Here is a 19,540-nt window from a genome sequence, read left to right as displayed (position 1 = left end):
ACACACATACACTCACACACACACACACACACACACACACACATACACTCACACACACACACACACGCGACACATACACACACACACACAGGTAAAGACACACCGCACTCACCATCCTTATCAGCCCTCCGGAAAATCTGAAACGAGAAAGAAAAAATAAGACTCAGGGTCAGTATTAGAACAGAGATACAGGACACAGGATCAGCAAGATAAAAGAGAGAACTGATCCTGAATCAGCATCAAGCAGCAGCGAGCCAGATCCAGAATATACATAAACAAGCGCGAATCCGCAATAGCTGCGACCGCACACGCGCATGCATCCATGTGTGCGTGCATCCACGCACACACCCTCACACAAACACGTGACCTCTTCTTTGGCTCATGAAACAAAATCTTGTGCAAATCTGTGAATCCATTCGGGAGTTATGCACCTTTTTGTGATAGGCCACGCCCATCGCCACGCCCCCTCTTGGTCAATCGACCAAATTTCAGCCTCCTGGGGCGAAAACTGTGGCCGCTACAGGGTGGGACACTTTTGTGGACCAACCGACTGACCAACCGACCGACCGACCAACCGACATACAGAGCTATAGAGCTGCGGTCGCAGCTAAAAAAACAGACACCTGCTCCAGGATCCCTATCAAACACAGATAGCGCCAATTTGGGATGAGGCATAGGTCAGGGGTGTCAAACTAAACTCCCAGGTGGGGGCCGCAGTGTCTGCAGGGCTTTTTGTGTTTTCCCTTTCAATCGGCTGCCAATTAAGGCCCTTGAGAAGAGGCTGTGCGGATTCTTCAGCCAATCGGTGACTTAAATGACCCGCTGGTGCGCGGGACACGCTGAAAACCAGCAGTCACTGCGGCCCCCCCAGGACTAGAGACGGACACCCGTGGCATTGGTAGTCCAGAGGACAGGCACGCACAATTTAACAGGGCTACTGTGCTTGATGTGACATACAAGTGTGACTGTCTGCATGCATGCCTGCATACATTTGAACACACTGTTACGCAGTACCAACTGATGCGGACTGCGCCCCCTATGGCCCATTGCCTGTAATTGACTTCCCCAATCCCAGTTTCAATTTGATTTTTAAGGATGAGTTCAAGCATCAGTACTAATAACACACACACACACACACACACACACACACAGCTGAAAACAGCCTAACTCCCAACTCTCAGTTCAGTCTAAGCCTTCCTCAGCGATGTGAATGTGCCAAAAAATTTAATGAACAGGCCCGACCTGACATCCAACGTTTAAACGGATCGACCCGCACACCATGTGACACACGCTGACAACCTGGGAACGCCTTGGCATCGTTAGGCCAAATCCTCTGATTTTCGAATGTTATAACAATGCCACTTCATTGCAGCGACACTGTGAGAATGCTTTGTGATAGCTGGGGAACCACTGTTCTCCTGAGCCGGAGAGTGAGAGATGAAGAAACAATGGGGGGGGGAGGGGGGGGGAGGGGGGCGCTGCATAAAAAGAAACAGGATGACACCCGAAACCTCCGGCACGCGTAACACTACCTGTCAGACGAGGTAGAGGTGAGAGGCAGAATAAAAAATCATTACTGGTTCCCCGTGTCGACAGGGCCCCGCACTCGCTGCCAGAGCCGGGGGGAGGCTCGTCAGCGTTGCCTGGGCGTGCGAGCAGCACCGTCAATGCCTCGCTCTCTGTGCTCTCTCTCCAGCACCCATAAGTCATTATTGAACTGGGTAGAGCATGCTTTGTGTGTGTGTGTGTGTGTGTGTGTGTAGAGTGTGTGTGGAGTGTGTAGAGTGTGTCTGTGTGTGTGAGTGTGTGTGTGAGTGAGTGTCTGTGAGTGAGTGAAGTGTGTGTGTGTGTGTGTGTGTGTATGCGCGTGTGTGAGTGTGTGTGTGTGTGTGTATGAGTGTGGAGTGTGTGAGTGTGTGTGTCTGTGTGTGTGAGTGTGTGTGTGCATGCCAGTGAGTGAAGTGTGTGTGTGTGTGCATGCATGTGGGGCACATAGCTCAAGAGGTAAGACCGATTGTCTGGCAGTCGGAGGTGCGGTTAACGTGCCCTGGCATGTCGAGTGTCCTGAGCAAGACACCTAACCCTAACTGCTTGGCGAATGAGAGGCATCAATTGTAAAGCGCTTGGATAAAGCGCTATATAAATGCAGTCATTTACCATTTACCATGTGTGTGTGTGTATGTTGTGGAGTGTGCAGTGTGTGTGTGTGTGTGTGTGTGTGAGTGAGTGAAGTGAGTAAAATGTCATAAAAATGTGTTAAATGAATAGTTTGCTAAACTAGCATCCTAGCAGTAGCGTTAGCCATTAGCATGTTCTCGAGCGAGTGAATCACCGCTTTAAGCTTTTGCTTCAAAATACGTAGTTACTTTGGAGTCACAAGTAAAATGAGCTTTACTTTCATGGCACTTGTGCATATTTTGTACACGTTTGTCTGCACAAATGAAAGACGGCTTTGCATTTTGCATTCCTTTCAGCCCGACTAATCTGAAGCTGGCTAACCAGTGATAGGCCGAGTCTGTTTTCTCAGCCGTACTTTCAAAAGAAAACGGGTGTTTCATTCAGGATGACTGACGAGAAAAAAGCACAAGATAACACACACACACACAATCAACCGTCTATACACGGCTTTTCTTGGTCTCTCGGCCTAAAATGAAATTCAGATTTTTGCAGTAACGCTCTAATTAGCAGTCCATTCATGTGCATGCAGGTGTGGCTCAGTCTCGAGATGAAATTGGACAAAGAGCGGGAGACCGTTTCTCCCGCAAGAACCGCGCTCCTGCGTTCCTAATTGTCACCCTCCCTCTTTTTTTTAATCCTCTTGTTTTTTTAGGAACCACAGAATATGTAAGAATACGGTTAACTTCATTTAGAAGCCGTCCCATAATGCCTTGTGTTTTACTGCTGTCCTCCTCCCCCCCCCCCATAAGTGCACTGCACGTGAGATAGAGAGAGACACACACAAATCTACAGGCTTCAGGCTAAAAACGCTTTTCGCGATCTTAGGCCGAGATTCCCTGCGACGTAGCCCAGCTTCCCTCTAATTTCTACGCCTTCGTTTCCCAGAAGGGCTCAATAAAACATTTATCGAACAACGTCTGCAGTCTATCAGCCTGCTGAAGCCTGGTAACCGTTGGGAGACGGATAGCTGGCGGCGTCCTCCTCGCTCGCTCCAGTCCGTCCCGGTGTTCTGTAGTAAATTCGGAGAGAGAGAGAAAAAAAAAGTGCTCTGAGACATCTTTAAGTGGGCCTGCCGCACTAGATAGGGATTTAGGAACACCCCCTCCCCGAAGAGAAGGGAAGGGAGACAGAGCTGGAGTACACGCAGGGACAAACCGGCTTGTTATCGCGTACAGGAAACTGTAAAATGCCGCACGCAGAGAGACTAACGGCGCTCGCCTAACAAGACGTCGGGACAGCCCGGGGGGAAGAGGAAGCGGAGGAGCGTGGAACAGAGATCCACCAGAAACCGAGAGCAGCCATCACTGCTGGTCTTAGCCAACCACATCCACTCGCTACTGACAGCTGGGGGGGGGGGGGAAGAGAGAGAGCAGACTGAGAGCGGGCAAGAATGAGGAGATAGAGGGATGAGAGGAATGGGGTAGAGAGAGAGATGGAGAGAGAGAGTGAGAGATCAGCCTGTGTGAGTGTGTGCGTGCATACGCATGATCGCGTGTGTGTGTTTGAGTGCACGCATGTGTGCAGTGTGAATGTGTGTGCACGTGTGTTTGTGTGTGTCTGTGTGTGTGTACAGGCATGTGTGTTTGTGTGTGCATGCCTGTGTGTGTATGCACGTGTGCTTGTGTGTGTGTGTTTGCTTGTGTGCGTGTATGTGTTTGCGTGTGTGTGTGTATGTGCTTGCGGGAGAGAGAGAAATAATCATGTTTTTTTTCAAGTGAGGGCTGTTGGTGAAAAATCGAAATCAAAACATGAAAAAATAACAACCACAGCGATCAGCTACGCCTGACGTGATTATAATAACTGCGACAAGCCTGACACCAGCACAGCTCCAATAACAGTCAAACGCACATTGTAAATCAGACAGAATTATGCTACTTAGAGAACTAGACCCAGAAAACGAAGCCACAAAACACCACGCTGCAATTGTACACTAAAAGAAGCGAGGAGTTAGCAGACTCTCACTGATGACGGCGAGTCGGAGAGTCTGATCCTCACAGGCTGAGGGCTAAGGGCCAGGCCGCGGAAAGAGAGCCACACTAGCATTCCTGGGACCCCCCCACCCCCCCAGGGAGGCACACCTGGCACCCCCCCCCCCAAAGGAAAGAGGTCATGTGATCACTGTGAGACAGGGCGGGTCCAGATAGAGGTGTTAGTGCATTGCAGTAAACAGGCCATACTGCCAGACCACGTCCTGCTCATTCATTCTCGGAAGACATATATATATATATATATATATAAGCAGAAACAGACATAACTGGATCCATGGATACTGTACCAGCTTTGTATTGTTATTATGTTTTGGCAATATTCATTATATTACAATAAAAAAGTAATCATTTTTTCCCCAGCACCTTTCGGGGTTTGGCAGCGTAACCCGTAGTTACCGGTTGTGCTGTTAATTCTTTGTTATTTAGCCTGGTGATGCTGTTTAATGTCAGGCTAATAAAGCACCTTCAGAATAAATTAAAAAAAATACATACAAGAGAGGTTGAAGGGGAGATTTTCAGTGAAACCTTAAATCTGAAAAAAAAAAGACTTCAGAGTTCAGAGGCACCGAAACTGGTTTCGCCCAAAAATATTAAAATTGCCTCTTCTGCCTCCCTGTGATGATAGATTGATACTATTGTGCAGTAAGATAAAACAGTCAAGCTCCCCACTCCTTTATAATCTTGTTCCCTCTTCTGTTTTCATGGCTTCTCCCCCTATCTTTCTCTCCCCTATCTTTCTCTCCCCCATCTCTCTCTCTCTCTCTCTCTGCCTGCCATCGATAGCGGATGAGGGGAGGAATGATTATTTGTTCTGCAGTGGCTCTAGAGGAGGGGGGGTGGGGGGCGTGTAGATGGATCATTTCTACTGAACTCTGTTGAGGTTAAACCAGCATGAGAATCAAGTCGAGTCGCTTGCTGCATTCCATGGATACACCACAACTCTTCTGAAGTTCACCTCCATCAATAATGGATGGAGAGTTGGCCCCAATTGCACTGCCCCCCCCCCCCCCATCCCCCCCGAATCCCCCCGTCCCCCGTCCCCGTTCCACCTGCTTGGCCCTGTGGTCACGTCCTATATTGGTGACAAATTGAGAAATGGTTTTCCTTACATAAAAAATGGGTAGATTTAATCTAAAATCTGTGTACCGTGTTCAATTTACAATGTGGCTTTCCAGCAAAAAAAAACATTCCCACAGTTTTCATACAGTTGCATCAACAAAATGAAATTTTATCTACAGTGTATTTCTTCAGAACATGTGTTCAGAACAAATAACAGTAGCAGGGATCAAAATAGAAAATTGAGAGATGGGTCTTTATGGAGGGGGTCAGAGGTCATCCATTCAATTTGATGACATCACATTGCCCCATGGTCACATCACAGGACTTTCATTGTTGCATCATCGACATTGTGACAATGGGGCCAGGGTATCAGCAGGATGAAGTGTAGGTTTCCAAGGGGGGGTTCACTGATTGATAACTGCCTTCGCGTCCATGCACCCCCCCCCCTCTCCACCTCCCTGCCCCCCACCCCTAGCACTGGATGTTAATACAGCACAGCGGCTCCAGTTTCATAATAGCGGAACTGTGGTAATGTGTTTTTCCTCCCTCATCAAACCTCATAAAACACACTCCCCCGGTGGACATGTGAGCGACGCAGACGACACGCTCTGGGAAAGGAAACGCGCCCGCGCCCCCCCCCCCCCCCCCCCGGCACCAATCAGATCGCACGTTACTGGACCCGGGCACCAATCAGATCGCATGTTACTGGAGCGCTACACGCAGAATAGCACGCGCTGAGAAAAAAGCGGCGAGCGCCCGTTCCTCGTGCTTCTCTCTGCCAAGATCGAGAAAAAAAGGAAACGCAAAGGGAAGGGAGGGGGAGGGGGGAAGCTGGAGAGAACGGAAGCCGAGGTGGGGGACCCCGTCCTCGTTCTTCATCGTCAAATGGAGCGGCAGCGCCGCAAGAGACGTTCAGGAAGCCTAGGTCCAGAGATCGAAAGCATCACGCAGGGGGGTTTGAAAATGGGTCACGTCGGCTTGAGAGGGACCGTCCTTTTTAAAAATGGATCGTCCATCAGGCCAGAGGAGAGGCAGCCTGCTCTGTGACAGTGGAAGGAATCCGTGTCAGATACACGCGGAGAGTAACCCAGTTTGTTCCTCTTTTTTTTGGGGCCCTTTCACCACCCCTCCGTGACTGGGGACATCTTTATAACCATCCATCCATCTATTATCAAGACCCGCCTATCCTGGCTAGGGGGGTGCTGGAGCCTATCCCAGCATGCATTGGGTGACAGGCAGGAATGCGTCCAGGACAGGTCGACAATTTATCGCAGGGCACACACACACAACATTCACTCACACACTCACGCCTATGGGCAATTTAAAGTCATCTTTACATAATTACAAATAATTTTACACTTATGTACATATCACAGTGGTGGTAAAGCCTCAGTTTGTTCTCATGGACCCTGATGACATGCGTGTGATGTTATACACATGTTATGACATCGTCAAAGTGCTTCACTCAGAACCACAAACAATTGAACGGAAGAAATCCGTCGATGTTCCAAAATCAGCCGTTCTCGTTCCGCACCATGAAATTGCCCATTTAATAACGTCAACGCCAGGCGCTAATTTCAGTCATCACACTGACTTAAGTCACGTCTATTAGCTTTGCTTTCTGCCATTTTGAGTCAATGCTTTTGTTTAACTGCACGCCCTTCAACATTCATTAAAGCGGGTTAACGTTTGATGGAAATTGGCATTTAACGACAAACTAATTTGGAAATAAAAACCTCCAATTAAATCCAGGTCTGTCTAATCCTGCAATTTTGTGAATCGAGTGCATTTATCATTCGGCGCCAGGGTAATTTCTCACATCATTAAATCCAATGTGTATTAATTCATAAAAGTGCAGGGAGGCAGAATTCGAAAGGGTGAAAACCTGCATTAATAATTCCTACCTTAATGACATCACACTCACCAGGAGCAGCTTTCATCTGGAGGCCAGCACCAGGCCCTCGCAACCACTGGTTTTCCTGTCACGCCAAGACCAAAGGCGCTTAATTCCTCTCCACAGGCAAACATTCCTCACTGCAAATCGCATCCCCGTCAATCTGCCTCAACCCCCAGTGCTGCTCCAAACATCAGCTTCTCATAAAAACCCAGTGCTACACCAAACATCATCTTCTTATAAAAACCCAGTGCTACACCAAACATCATCTTCTTATAAAAACCCAGTGCTACACCAAACATCATCTTCTCATAAAAACCCAGTGCTACACCAAACATCAGCTTCTCATAAAAACCCAGTGCTACACCAAACATCATCTTCTCATAAAAACCCAGTGCTACACCAAACATCAGCTTCTCATAAAAACCCAGTGCTACACCAAACATCAGCTTCTAATAAAAACCCAGTGCTACACCAAACATCAGCTTCTCATAAAAACCCAGTGCTACACCAAACATCAGCTTCTAATAAAAACCCAGTGCTACACCAAACATCAGCTTCTAATAAAAACCCAGTGCTACACCAAACATCAGCTTCTCATAAAAACCCAGTGCTACACCAAACATCACCTTCTTATAAAAACCCAGTGCTACACCAAACATCATCTTCTTATAAAACCCCTGTGCTACACCAAACATCAGCTTCTAATAAAAACCCAGTGCTACACCAAACATCATCTTCTTATAAAAACCCAGTGCTACACCAAACATCATCTTCTTATAAAACCCCTGTGCTACACCAAACATCATCTTCTTATAAAAACCCAGTGCTACACCAAACATCAGCTTCTAATAAAAACCCAGTGCTACACCAAATAACCCCCCTCACACACACACACACATACACACACACCAGGAATAAACATGAGGATTAATTTCTGTATTTCCTCTAGGGCAAGAATCCAAAGAGCGAGTACTTCATCAACATATTCCACCATTGATTACCTCTCTCTCTCTTTCTTGCCTTTCTTCCAATTATTGACTTATTGATGGGAAGAATGGGGCATGCATGAGCATCCACTCCTCAGTCTCTTTATCTAACAGTTGCACACAAAGCATCCGTAACCATGACAGCAACCCATATACCTACATACTGGACATCTGGGCTATCCAGCTGGAGGACTGGGCACCAAATGTGGCCCACAATGCCTATGCTCTAAGTCCTTTGATCCGTGTGCCCTGGTCTGCATCCACACACACTGCCGTTCCTATCTACAGCCTCTGGGTACATAATACCACTGTGCAAGCAGCTTTGGAGTTACTTCAAGTGTATTTTTTCTATGGACTACAAATCCCAGAATGCCCCTGTACAAATTGGCTGGTCATCAGACATTTCTCAGCAACATCAGACAATTACCTAAAATATCCTCCATCGCACACAAAAACTGTCTGGGCCAAACAAAAACATATACTAAAACTAAAACAATATATAATATAAAATTTTATATATTCAATATAAAACCCAGACAGTGAGCTATCCCTTTAAGATGGCATCTACCAAAACTCATACGATATATCTTAGGCATACATTGTTCAATAAATAAATTGTGTAAATCTTTGGTCTATAAATAAAAAAATCTTGCCTCCAGGAAGATACAGGTGTAGAGCACCCCTGTGTGTATTTACATAATGAAATATTTTATTGCCCAACCACTCGTCAGACATAATGACACCATTGAACCGGATATGAAAACACAGTCAAAGTCTTAAAATAACCCAAATGTAGCTGCACTGCATTCGTGGGGACTGTACGTAAAACCATTGTCTAGAGTGTCACAGTTTGTAGTCCAAAAACACGAAAGTGAGTTCCTATTTTTTCCCTTCGGCAGACTTCCAATGCGTTTTTTTTTTTCCGTAGGGATTTTCGTTTTCCGCCGAAAATAAGGTCTGTGGTTCACGTAAGCCTGAGGCAGTTTCAGGTTTTGTTCTATGAGACAAATTACACCCATTAATGTCTCAACCGTGAAATTCGAAACTGATTTGTGCTTTGAAAAAGTATGTTGCTAACAAGTCGCCACACTGAAACTACAACAATGGTCGCATTCTGGCAGCCGCCACTCAAGTTTCCATACTAGCCCGCCTGCACGCGACAACCGTTGTAGTTTCAATACAGCAACTTGTTAGCAGCTTACTTTTTGAAAGCACATAACAGCTTCAAAATTCACTGTTGAGATATCAGCGGGTGTAATTTATCTCGTAGAGCAAAAACGTGAAACCCTCTCAGGCTTATGTTCACCACAGAAAACAAAATTCCCCATGGGAAAAAAAGGTTTGGAAACCTGCCAAGGGAGCCCATGGTGGAAGAAACTTCCGAGTTGGGAAAGACAAAGACATTGTCAAGGTAACAAGCTCTATTCACAGAAATTCCAGCAGCTAGTGAATTTGCAACAGTGTATCACCGTGTTCTGTGACATCACAATAGTTCTACTACATCGTTAAGAAGAGGGACAGACAAAGAAACAGCCGACTGTTTACAATTTTGGCTGCTTGTTTGCTAGACAGAGGCTGCACTCACTTCCACTGCTTAATAAGTCCACTCAGTAAAAAGAAATGCCATCTGGAATGACACCACTGTCTCACAAGCATGTGTCACCGTTTGAGATACGGCCAAGAACAGCGGAGGAAGCGCTCGATCACTTGCCGATCGCCGATTTTTCACTCGAAGGGGGCGCCGCCAGATGAAAAATCTGAAGTGACCGCCACAGAGGAAGCCGTTATCGACCGGGCTGAACGCAAGAGAGCAGTCATGGACCTCAGGGACGAGGAAACAGATCATCTTCAGCAATCTGTCAATGCGGGGGGTGGGGGGGGGGGTGGGGGGGGGTGCACAAGGCGATGGGCTCGCAGATGTCGAACCCTCTGCGCGTCTAGCGCGAATGAGCCTGTGGAATTCCGTGCGTTTCCCAAATCTGTACAGAGTCAACAGAGACATAACCCTGGCCGGGCAGAAATGCGTTTATGCAGAGGCAAAAAAAGGAAAAAAAGGGATCCTCACAGGGTTCCAGACTCTGGAGCGCGTAAAGCTCTGCGCTAATAAGCTCATTTAACGAAGGGAGGGAACGAGCAGTGTCCCTGTGTTTTCGGGGGGGGGAGGACAGGACAGGGTTTGTCACACTTGAATCCCCAGGTAAGGACCCTCCTTGTTTTCCTGTGCGATTGTCCTGGCTGTTGGACGCTAGTCTATTCCTCTTCATAATAAATAGTTGGTCTGAAGGAAGCTGGAGACTGCCCACTTCATAGAGCCACGTGAGAGTCAGACCACTTACCCACTTAAGACTGTTTAACCCTTTGAAGACAAACGTTTATTTGAAAAAACGTCCGTGTTCTAGAACATCGCTTTCAATTGCCAGCAGTGATTGTTACATCAGCACTAGAATGTTCAGTGCAGAACATTACTGCTCATATATTTGTGATCTCACACCTTAAAGGGTTAAGTGAGGCCTTTGCAGATAAATAGGCTGTTCGATGGCACCGTTGCTTACATTGCGAGAACATTTCATCAACTGATGGCACACCGTTTCGCAACCCTGCCGATTGGCTGGTGTTCTCAGAGAGGCAAAACTCAACTCAGAAATGAAAGAAGTTGTTTAGTCAGAGGTGTGGATTCGGTTACAGATGCCATGTTGTAAAGATTACCTGAATGCAATTGACAGCATGATCATATGGATATTAATGCTACATTTGGCATTTGGCCACAATATAAACTAATACAAGTAAGTCTCTCTCTCCCTCTCCCCCTCCCCCTCTCTCTCTCTCCCGGTCTCTCAGCCAGGGCTTGTACTCACAAGCCTCCTTCGTCCACCCCCCCCCCCCACACCCCACCCCCCATTGTCACTGGCTCATTAAGAATGCATGAAGTTTGCTTGCCTCTACTGTTGAAAGAGCAGGAGGGAGAGCAGAGCTCAGGGCAATCAAATGTTATGAAAACAGCAATCTGATGGCCACAGTCTTAATCAGATGAACATAACAGCCTTTAGATCCTCTTGATACACCCTTGATTAAAAATTAAGAAGTCGAAGGTGGATAACAACTACAGTCAACCACAAACTCGAGCTCGGTAGAATGAGCAATGTGCAGGACATGCATTAAATATTACAATATTTCTCCATGACGGCATAAGGGAATTTTGAACTGCAAAGGCAAGAATTTTCGTGGGCTTTTCTTTTTTTTTTAAAAGGTGCCACGTATTAGTGATCAATGTATAAACAAATATTTCACTGTTCATAAAATTCACAGTGGCTGCCAGGGATATTGACACGTCAGAAGTTTAAAAAATCAATATTGCAAGCATTCCACGAGATTAATGGATCCCATAGATCGCAAGGGCACTGCTTACTGTACAGCCCTGCATCCCCTGCCAACGTTTCATAAATTTAAAGCAACCATCCGTTTGTAGTTACGGGCTGAAATGAAATTTACTTGGGTCCCCTGCAAAAAGAATACGCGTAATTTTAAGAGGCTTGAGGGCTATGCTGCTGACGCAATGACTTTTAGGCGTCCGTTTGCTGCCAGCAGAATGATTGCTTGCCCCTCTCCTCGGTGCCATCCAAAAACGAAAGAACTGAGCAGACAGAAGAGTATCCCGAACTGTTCTCTACTCAGCTAAATCTATCTGTGATGTATGGTGCTTAAATTCAATTAGGGGAAAAAAGATTTGTCTCCCCTGAAACGTTACGATGTGCGAAAAATTGAATTAAAGTTGGCTTTGGACAACGGATAACCGCCCGAACTTACGTTTTACAGCAAGCTTTTTTCTTCCCCTTCTCCTGCTTTTAAAATGAATTAAGTGAGCGCTCTGACACTTAGACTCTGGTCTGATTACCAGTCCTTCACCGCCAACAGTTATAGAACAGCAACTGTCTCGTGCTCATTCTAGAGCTCTGCAGAACGATTAACCATATGCAAATTGTTGGCGTTTCATGCTTCCGTTTCAATAGTTGCCATTGCTGGAAGTGATTTGTGTATAATGTACTAAAAATTTGCTATTCAGATTAATAAATAAAATCGAAAACCCTGACTGAATGTGCTTTCGAATTAATTTACAGGTGACCCAAGGCAGTGGTAACAATTATAATCAGAGAAATAGACGATGAATGAATTATTGGGAAACACTGCAAACATAAGAATCTCGATCAAGTAAGTAGATGTGTGTGGGAGTTATAGAAAAAAAAATGTTTTGTTTTGTTTGACATCGATGCGGCCGCGGCTGTTAATGGAATCCGCCAGACACGACGGAGGCAGGAAATCAGATCCGCGGGAAACACCTGCGCTCTCAGGTGCTTCATTGAAACACTGTTACAGTCACCCACTCTCGGCAGAAGCAGTTGTCTTGTCGCCATCAAATCAGCCTTCACGCCTTTCATTCTACCACTACCAGGTGGCGTTTTCACCCAGATCTTGAAACTGAGAATTCGATCAACTTTCAGTGCACGGCTTTTAAAGTATTAAGAATTTTTTTTTAATGACCTACTTTTAATTCAGTCTCCCTTTATATATTTTGCTCTCAAAAATCTCGATCTCTTGAGACAGAATCGGCAGATACAGATAATTATCACGCGCCGATAAAAAGACAGAGGCAACTCTTCGACCCATTTAATCAATACTGCTGAGACGTGGCATAGGAAGGCTACAGCACATTGTAAGTGCCGCGGGCAATGAAAAACCCAATGTCCCTAATAAATAATTAAAAGTAGAATAGAAATAAATATATCAGAAAATGCTGCTCGTTTCGAAATGGTGCGCAGTGCAATCTCCCGAGGTGTCAGATAAACGCGTTACAGTAAAATAACTGCAATGATTTGACGCGTTCAGCCAGTGAGCCAATTCTGAGGTCTTCGCTCTCACGAGCTGTCCGCCCGCCCAGTCAAACGGATTTCGTTTTAATTTGAAACTGCGCGCGGACATAGCCGTGCGAAAGCGCCTGATTTTCGCTTTTGCGCCGGTGTGAAATACGTCCGAATTGTGAGGCTCTGTAAGACGTTCACTGTTAGTCCGTCGCACATAGCCTGCTGGTTTATTAGACGTGAGATTCTGCCTTTTTTCCTCAGTCGATGCAACAAACACGAAACCGGGGTCGAAGTTTCTTAATGTTTACTTTTTATCGAACCACCGACATTTCAATAACTTCACAGTTACGCACTGCCATAATGGCCACCTACTGAAACAGGTGCACAGAATCTGCTTTCGACTGAACTTCCCTTCTTTATTTCATTTTTATCCGAGTGAAACACCTCTGCGCACTGTAAACGTCGTATTGCGGAGAACATTTTAGTGGCATGCCGCCGTGAACACGTAAACATATATCGCCGTTATTAATGCAAACAATTAACGAGGTGTGATCAGCTATGCAGTACCTACATCCAATATCACGGAGATGCCTTTTCGCGGCTCCGGGGCGAAAAACTGCTCCTGGGCTACTGCCGCCTCCTCCTTCGCGTATTCCCGGGAAGAGATGCTTTTGTTGTCGCTCATCTTGGTAACTATCCAGCGGACGAGCCCGTCAATTCCACCCGGCTGGGCGCCGCTGTTGCCGGACTGTGCAGCCGTCGCTGTCTCGCTGTCCCGGGCTCCTGGTTTGGGTTGTTCTTTGCTGTCCTGCGCCCGGAGTTTGGGTTGTTCTTTGTGGAGGAGTTTGTGGACACCGTCCCTGCAGTAGCGCGCTGCTTGCTCGCACATCCTTTTGCCACGGAGCGTTCATGCTGAGCGCTATGGGGGCATCCCCTCCCTCCTCGCTTACATCATCACCCCGCTCACACCCCCCAAAACACACCTCTCCCCTTTCCACACCCTGCAAAAGTTGGGGGGGTGGGGGGGGGGAGGTTGGGGGTATGGATCGTAGTCTTATAGGAGAGTGGATCCATATATTGAAGTTTTATTTTTTTACCAACTCAAATAGAAACGAGCGTGAAAACATTAATTCGACAAGTTTGACGATTCAGATCCAACACGCTAAACCTTTGTGAGTCCAGGACTGCTTATATACAGTGAGCTCCATAATGTTTGGGACAAAGACATTATTTTCTTGATTCGGTTCTGTACTCCACAATTTTAGATTTGCAATCAGTGAAATGATAGCACTTTTGAATATATATAGCCCCCCATTTCAGGAAACCATAACGTTTGGGACACATTAATGTTATGTAAATGAAAGTGGTCATGTTTGGAACTTCCTTTGCGTATTCAAATTCATGTAACACATTCTTTACATGCAATGACTGCTTGAAGCCTGCGGCCCGTAGAGCGGCTGCTGAGGTCTATTCTCTTGATACTTTGTGAGGCCTGTATTGCAGCCATCTTCAGCTCCTGCTTGTTTCGGGGGCTTGTTGCCTAAAGTCTTTCTCTTCAGCAGATGAAACATAGTATGTTCAACTAGATTCAGTTACGGTGAACGACTGGGCCAGCCAAGAATTGTCAATTTTTTTTTGGCTTTGAAAAACTCAGTTGTTACTTTAGGAGTATGTTTGGGATCATTTTCTAGCTGTAGGATGAAGTGTCGTCCAATTTGCTTGAAGTTGAGCAGTTACGATGCTTCGGTACACTTCAGAATTCATTCCCCTGCTGCTGTCAGCAGTTACACCATCACTGAAGACAAGTGAGCCAGTACCTGCGGCAGCCGTGCGTGCCCAAACCATAACACCCCCACCACCACGTTTCACAGATGATTGGGGGTGTTTCGGATCTTAGGCAGTTCCCTTTGGCCTGCACACTTTGCTCTTGCCATCCCTCTGATACAAGTGAATCTTGGTCTCATCTGTCCACAAGACTTTTTTTTGCAGATCTCTGCTGGCTCTTTGTAGGTATTTCTTAGCAAACTGCAATCTGCAGCTGACTAGTGGTTTGCATCTTGCAGTGCTGCCTCTGTAATTCTGTTTGTGATGTCTTCTTTGGACAGTGGTCATTGCCACGTCCATGCCTCGCCTCCTGAAGAGCGGTTCTGATTTGTCAGACAGGCGTTTGTGGCTTTTTTTTTTCCCATTATGGCGAGAATTTGTCTGTCATCACTTGTAGAGGTCCCTGGCCTACCAGGCCCGTTGTGATTACTGAGCTCACCGGTGCTCTCTTTTCTTCTTAATGATGTTCCAAACAGTTGATCTTGGTTAGCCTAAGGTTTGTCTGACGTTTCTGGCTGTTTTTGCCTTATCTCTCAGGCTCATCATGGCTTCTTTGACTTTCATTGGCACAACAGTGGTCCTCATGTTGACAAACACTAATAACAGACTCCAAAGGCAACCAAGCGCCTAGAATCCAGACTAGATGCTGAAAACTCTCTTATACCAGCACTATGGAAACAACTGAACCCGTCTGACTCATCAGAAACACGTTTTGCAGCCATTTGTCCCAAACATTATGCAGCCCTGAAATGAAGAGACTACAGTATGTATAAAAAGTGCTGTAATTGCTACATGGTAAAACCAAAGTGTATAAAATACCCTTAAATAAGAGCTGATAATCTGCACTTTATCCACGTGTGATTTGGAGACATTATGGATGGCTCAGTATGAAGCCTACGGTATATATAAACCGAAAAACATCTTGAACCCTCTGTGCAGAATAAAGACCTCTGGCATAGCCCCGGCTGTCTTTAAGAGATTTAAATAATGTACTACAAACAATAACAAATTCAATTTTTTTTTTTCATTCTTTTATCGTACTTGAAGAAAAAAAAGAAGAAAAAAAAAAAACAGACAAATCGATGCTGCGCCAGTTGTCGCTTTTAAACATATCTCATTAAGACCCGTGGAGCTGCACTGAACGCAAGCCAGAGGTGACATTTAAGTTGGTGACATTAAGGCATTTCGTGTTCTGCCCCCTCACAATGGTGATTAACTAACACCAGCCAAGATGCACTCGGTTTAATTGGATCGGGGACAAGCCTCCCCATAGTCACACAGTGGTATTGATATAAGTATTTAAGGGCTATTCCAAAGGATAAGTACCAGATAAAGGTCATGAAATCCTATCGTTCTTGAGGCAGTGGTCTTCAAGCCTGATCCTGGTGATCTATCACCCAGTTTGACTAGAGCCACTTGCACAACAAACACCGTACTGTCCCGTTGCTGTGGTGTTTGAGTAACCATATGCAAGGGCTGTGTGATCAAATTAACTAAATCTTGATATGCCTACGTTCATCCTGTGTCTACATGGGTTTCCTCTGGGTACTCCGGTTTCCTCCCACAGTCCAAAGACATGCAGGTTGGCTTACTGGAGACTCTAAATTGCCCATAAGTATGAGTGTGTGCCCTGCTAAAGATTGGTGACCTGTCCGGGGTGTTGTCCTGCTTCTTGCTCAATGCATGCTGGGATAGGCTCCAGCACCCCCCCGGCGACCCTGCCCAGGATAAGCAGGTATAGATTATGGATGGTTTGATCTGGCTTGTTTTTGTTTAAAAAGCTGAAACTAAAAACCAATATTACAAATATAATTTTTACCTGAACATTCAAGCTAAACACAGCTTCTTTTGAGAAGGGACCCGCTTCAGATTATAGATGTTCAACCGTTTCCTAATGTGTTCTGATCCGCCATGTTTCGGGGGGGGGGGGGAAAGGCCCGAAAATCCTCGCAAAATTACTCAAATAAATCACGTGAATCCACTTCCGTTCTCCAAAAACTGTAAGTCACTCTGCAAAAAAATGTGCATCTGCTGGCTACATGAACGTCGCGTAAATTCTTTATTAGCGGTTGCTCCAGCAGAGAAGAAGTCTCATTTCTACATCTGATTTATTTACTGGGCAAATGCAACTGTGCTGTGGAAGTTATTTTTTTACCAGCTCCGTTTCTGTACAATGCAGGTTCTCTCGGGCGACAGTTATCCGTGAGCAGTTGAGTCTAATGAAGGTAATTGTTGTGTTTGTTATACGGGAGCTGCAGCATCGCAGCTTGGGTAATGGAGCCGCCGTCCTGGAAGGCAGTCCTGAAGCCTGCTACCTCAGCGTTGCAGTATACACGCAGCACAGCCACGCTTCTCTATTGTACCTACAGTAAAGCCTTAAGAGATGCTTCATTATTCATGAGACTTCTGACTTATTCACAAAGACATCGCTGCGCGCGCGCGTGTGTGTGTGTGTCTAGGATAGAGAGGTTTGTATGTGTGCGGTGAAAATGTAGTATATGTGTGTGTGCATGCGTGAATTTGTGTGTGTGTGTGTATCTAGGATAGAGAGGTTTGTATTTATGAGGTTATTACTGTGTGTGTGTGTATAGGATAGAGCGGTTTGTATGTTTGAGTTGAGTGTGTGTGTGTGTGTGTGTGTGTGTGTGAGATTGAATGTCTAGGATAGAGAGTTTCGTACAGTATGTGTGAGGTGAATATGTAGTGTGTGTACACTTTCACATCCACTAATCTTTGGCAATAACCCAAGTACAAGACAAATCAGAAAATGGCAATCACCATGTCTTACTGCATGTAATATATTCTTTTTGCAGCACATAATTATCTCTGTGCAGTACATGGGCGTAGCACACCAAATCTAGCCAACAAGCCTATACTGAATGTATAATTGAATTGCTTTTCAATTAAGCGTTCAGCTCGTGATGATTAGTTTGGAGAATTAGTGCGCGATCGTAAAATACAGGCTCCACTGCCAGCAAAGACATTTATTGCTGTCTGTCTCCCTGTCTCCCTGTTTGCAAATCGCTGCTCATGGAAAGTGGCCGTGTCACTGTGACCCAAGGAAATTATAATAGCAGGAGGGAGGGCGGAGAGGAAGATTGTATATGTGTGTATTGTAGGAATAGAGCAGGTTTCTCTCCCGTTAGAACTCCATTTGTCTTGATTACCGTTACTTGACAACGGCCAATCAGCATCCAATTGACACACTCAGCGGCCGCAAAATAACAACTACTCGAGTCGCGTTCACAGCGACAGCTAAAGAGAAAGGGGATTTTCTTTTTTCTTTCTATCTTTTTTCTTTTTTTGTTGGTCCTCCGCACTTGAATTTCGATTATAAAAACCAATGTAGGTTCGGGGAGCAGAGACAGGCGAATGACAAATGGCTAATGGCGTTTGTGACTCCCTCCTCGCGACCGCGTGGGAGGGCGGAATCGGAAAAGGTCCGGCATCGGCGTCACGCCGCTGTCAACGCGCACTGCCGGGCTGCGAGGACGGCCGTGGAAAAAAAAAATCATTTCTGAAACTCGTCTTTCACGGAGACGTCTTCAACGGTTCCCGTCTGTCACTCGCGACCGCGAGCACTTTCAGGGAGCCTTCCGCAGAAGACATGAGCTTGAAAGGAAAGATGGGGACTTGTTCCTTTCAGAGAAAAAACGATATTTCCGCCGCATCCTCGTCGCATGAAGTGAATGAGTAAATTACAATACAGTTGAACACACACTGGGCAGGGTCAATTTTCAAATAGGTTCTGAACAATCGCCTTTCTTTCATTTTAAATGCAGCTTCTGTAAAGTGGCTTTGGTTAAAATCTTTCAAATAAATGCTTAGATTGTAAATTGAACAGGTCAAGGAAGGCTGTTTTGCAACTGCGCACAGGTAGTAAGTGCCTTTTTATGCTTCCAGAACATGTTCTCACTTCGATACTTCTCTGACATGGATCTGGCAATTTAATATAGGTTTAATAAAGCATCTTTTTTTCAATATTTGGCTCCTGTAAGAAGAGGGCCTCGGAACTCCTCTCTGTCACGTGCGCTGATATTGTTAGCGTTCTCACGGCCACACGCTCTGACGTTACTGTGAATGACCTGGGTGAATGAGAGGCATGCGTTGTGCTGTAGTTGCTGGAAAATGCGCTATATAAACGCAGTCCATTTACCATTTACCACAAGCTGCCCTTTCAGGCAGTTGCCGTACCTTCAGCGATTCGTATAGCTGTGTCTTTCTATCCTTTTCTCTACCTCTCGGTATTTTCTCATACTAACAAATTCTTCACCTCACCACCTCTCACATATGGACAAACACGCACCATTAAAATCATTGCTTCTCTCTCACATTAGTACTGTATGCACAGATACAAACTGCCTTCGACCGTATCTCAGTCTTTCTGTATCACACTTACACACACACAAACACGCACACACACGCACACACACACAAATGCACACGCACACACACACACACACACACACAATATGTTTGCCTCTCACTCTCACTCTGTCTTTCTTTTCCCCATCTCTCTCTCTCACACACACACACACACACATACACACACAATATGGTTGCCTTCACCTCGCTCTCTCTCTCTTACTGTCTCACACATGGGGAAAAACAAATGCAAAAAAAAAATCTCTTTGTTTTGCTCATTATCTGTGGAGTTTTTCTAGTGCCACAGCCACCAGCTCTTCTGTGATCTAACAGCCCAGATCCAGAAGGGAAATGCGGGGTGGGGGGGGGGGGGTGTGGGTGGGGGCG

The 19,540-nt window shown here is 45.8% G+C and overlaps 1 protein-coding gene across 3 annotated transcripts in view; it reads right to left on the bottom strand.

The window, feature by feature from the left end:
- necab2 (N-terminal EF-hand calcium binding protein 2) overlaps window positions 1–13,890 on the bottom strand; it is a 156,007-nt gene extending 142,117 nt beyond the window's left edge. Inside the window, exons 1-2 of one of the 3 annotated variants that reach the window (XM_064337427.1) lie at window positions 13,536–13,890; window positions 113–137 (exon numbers count right to left, since the gene is read on the bottom strand). In XM_064337427.1, the coding sequence (XP_064193497.1) occupies window positions 113–137; window positions 13,536–13,853 (343 nt within the window). In that variant the 5' untranslated portion in view covers window positions 13,854–13,890. The remainder of the gene's footprint in view (window positions 1–112; window positions 138–13,535) is intronic. The other 2 variants (XM_064337426.1, XM_064337425.1) reach the window with 2 other exon arrangements.
- Between the last annotated feature and the right edge of the window lie 5,650 nt (window positions 13,891–19,540).

This window comes from Anguilla rostrata, chromosome 5, assembly GCF_018555375.3.
Source record: "Anguilla rostrata isolate EN2019 chromosome 5, ASM1855537v3, whole genome shotgun sequence".
Taxonomy (NCBI): Eukaryota; Metazoa; Chordata; class Actinopteri; order Anguilliformes; family Anguillidae; genus Anguilla; species Anguilla rostrata.
This window is presented reverse-complemented; position numbering and strand designations above follow the sequence as displayed.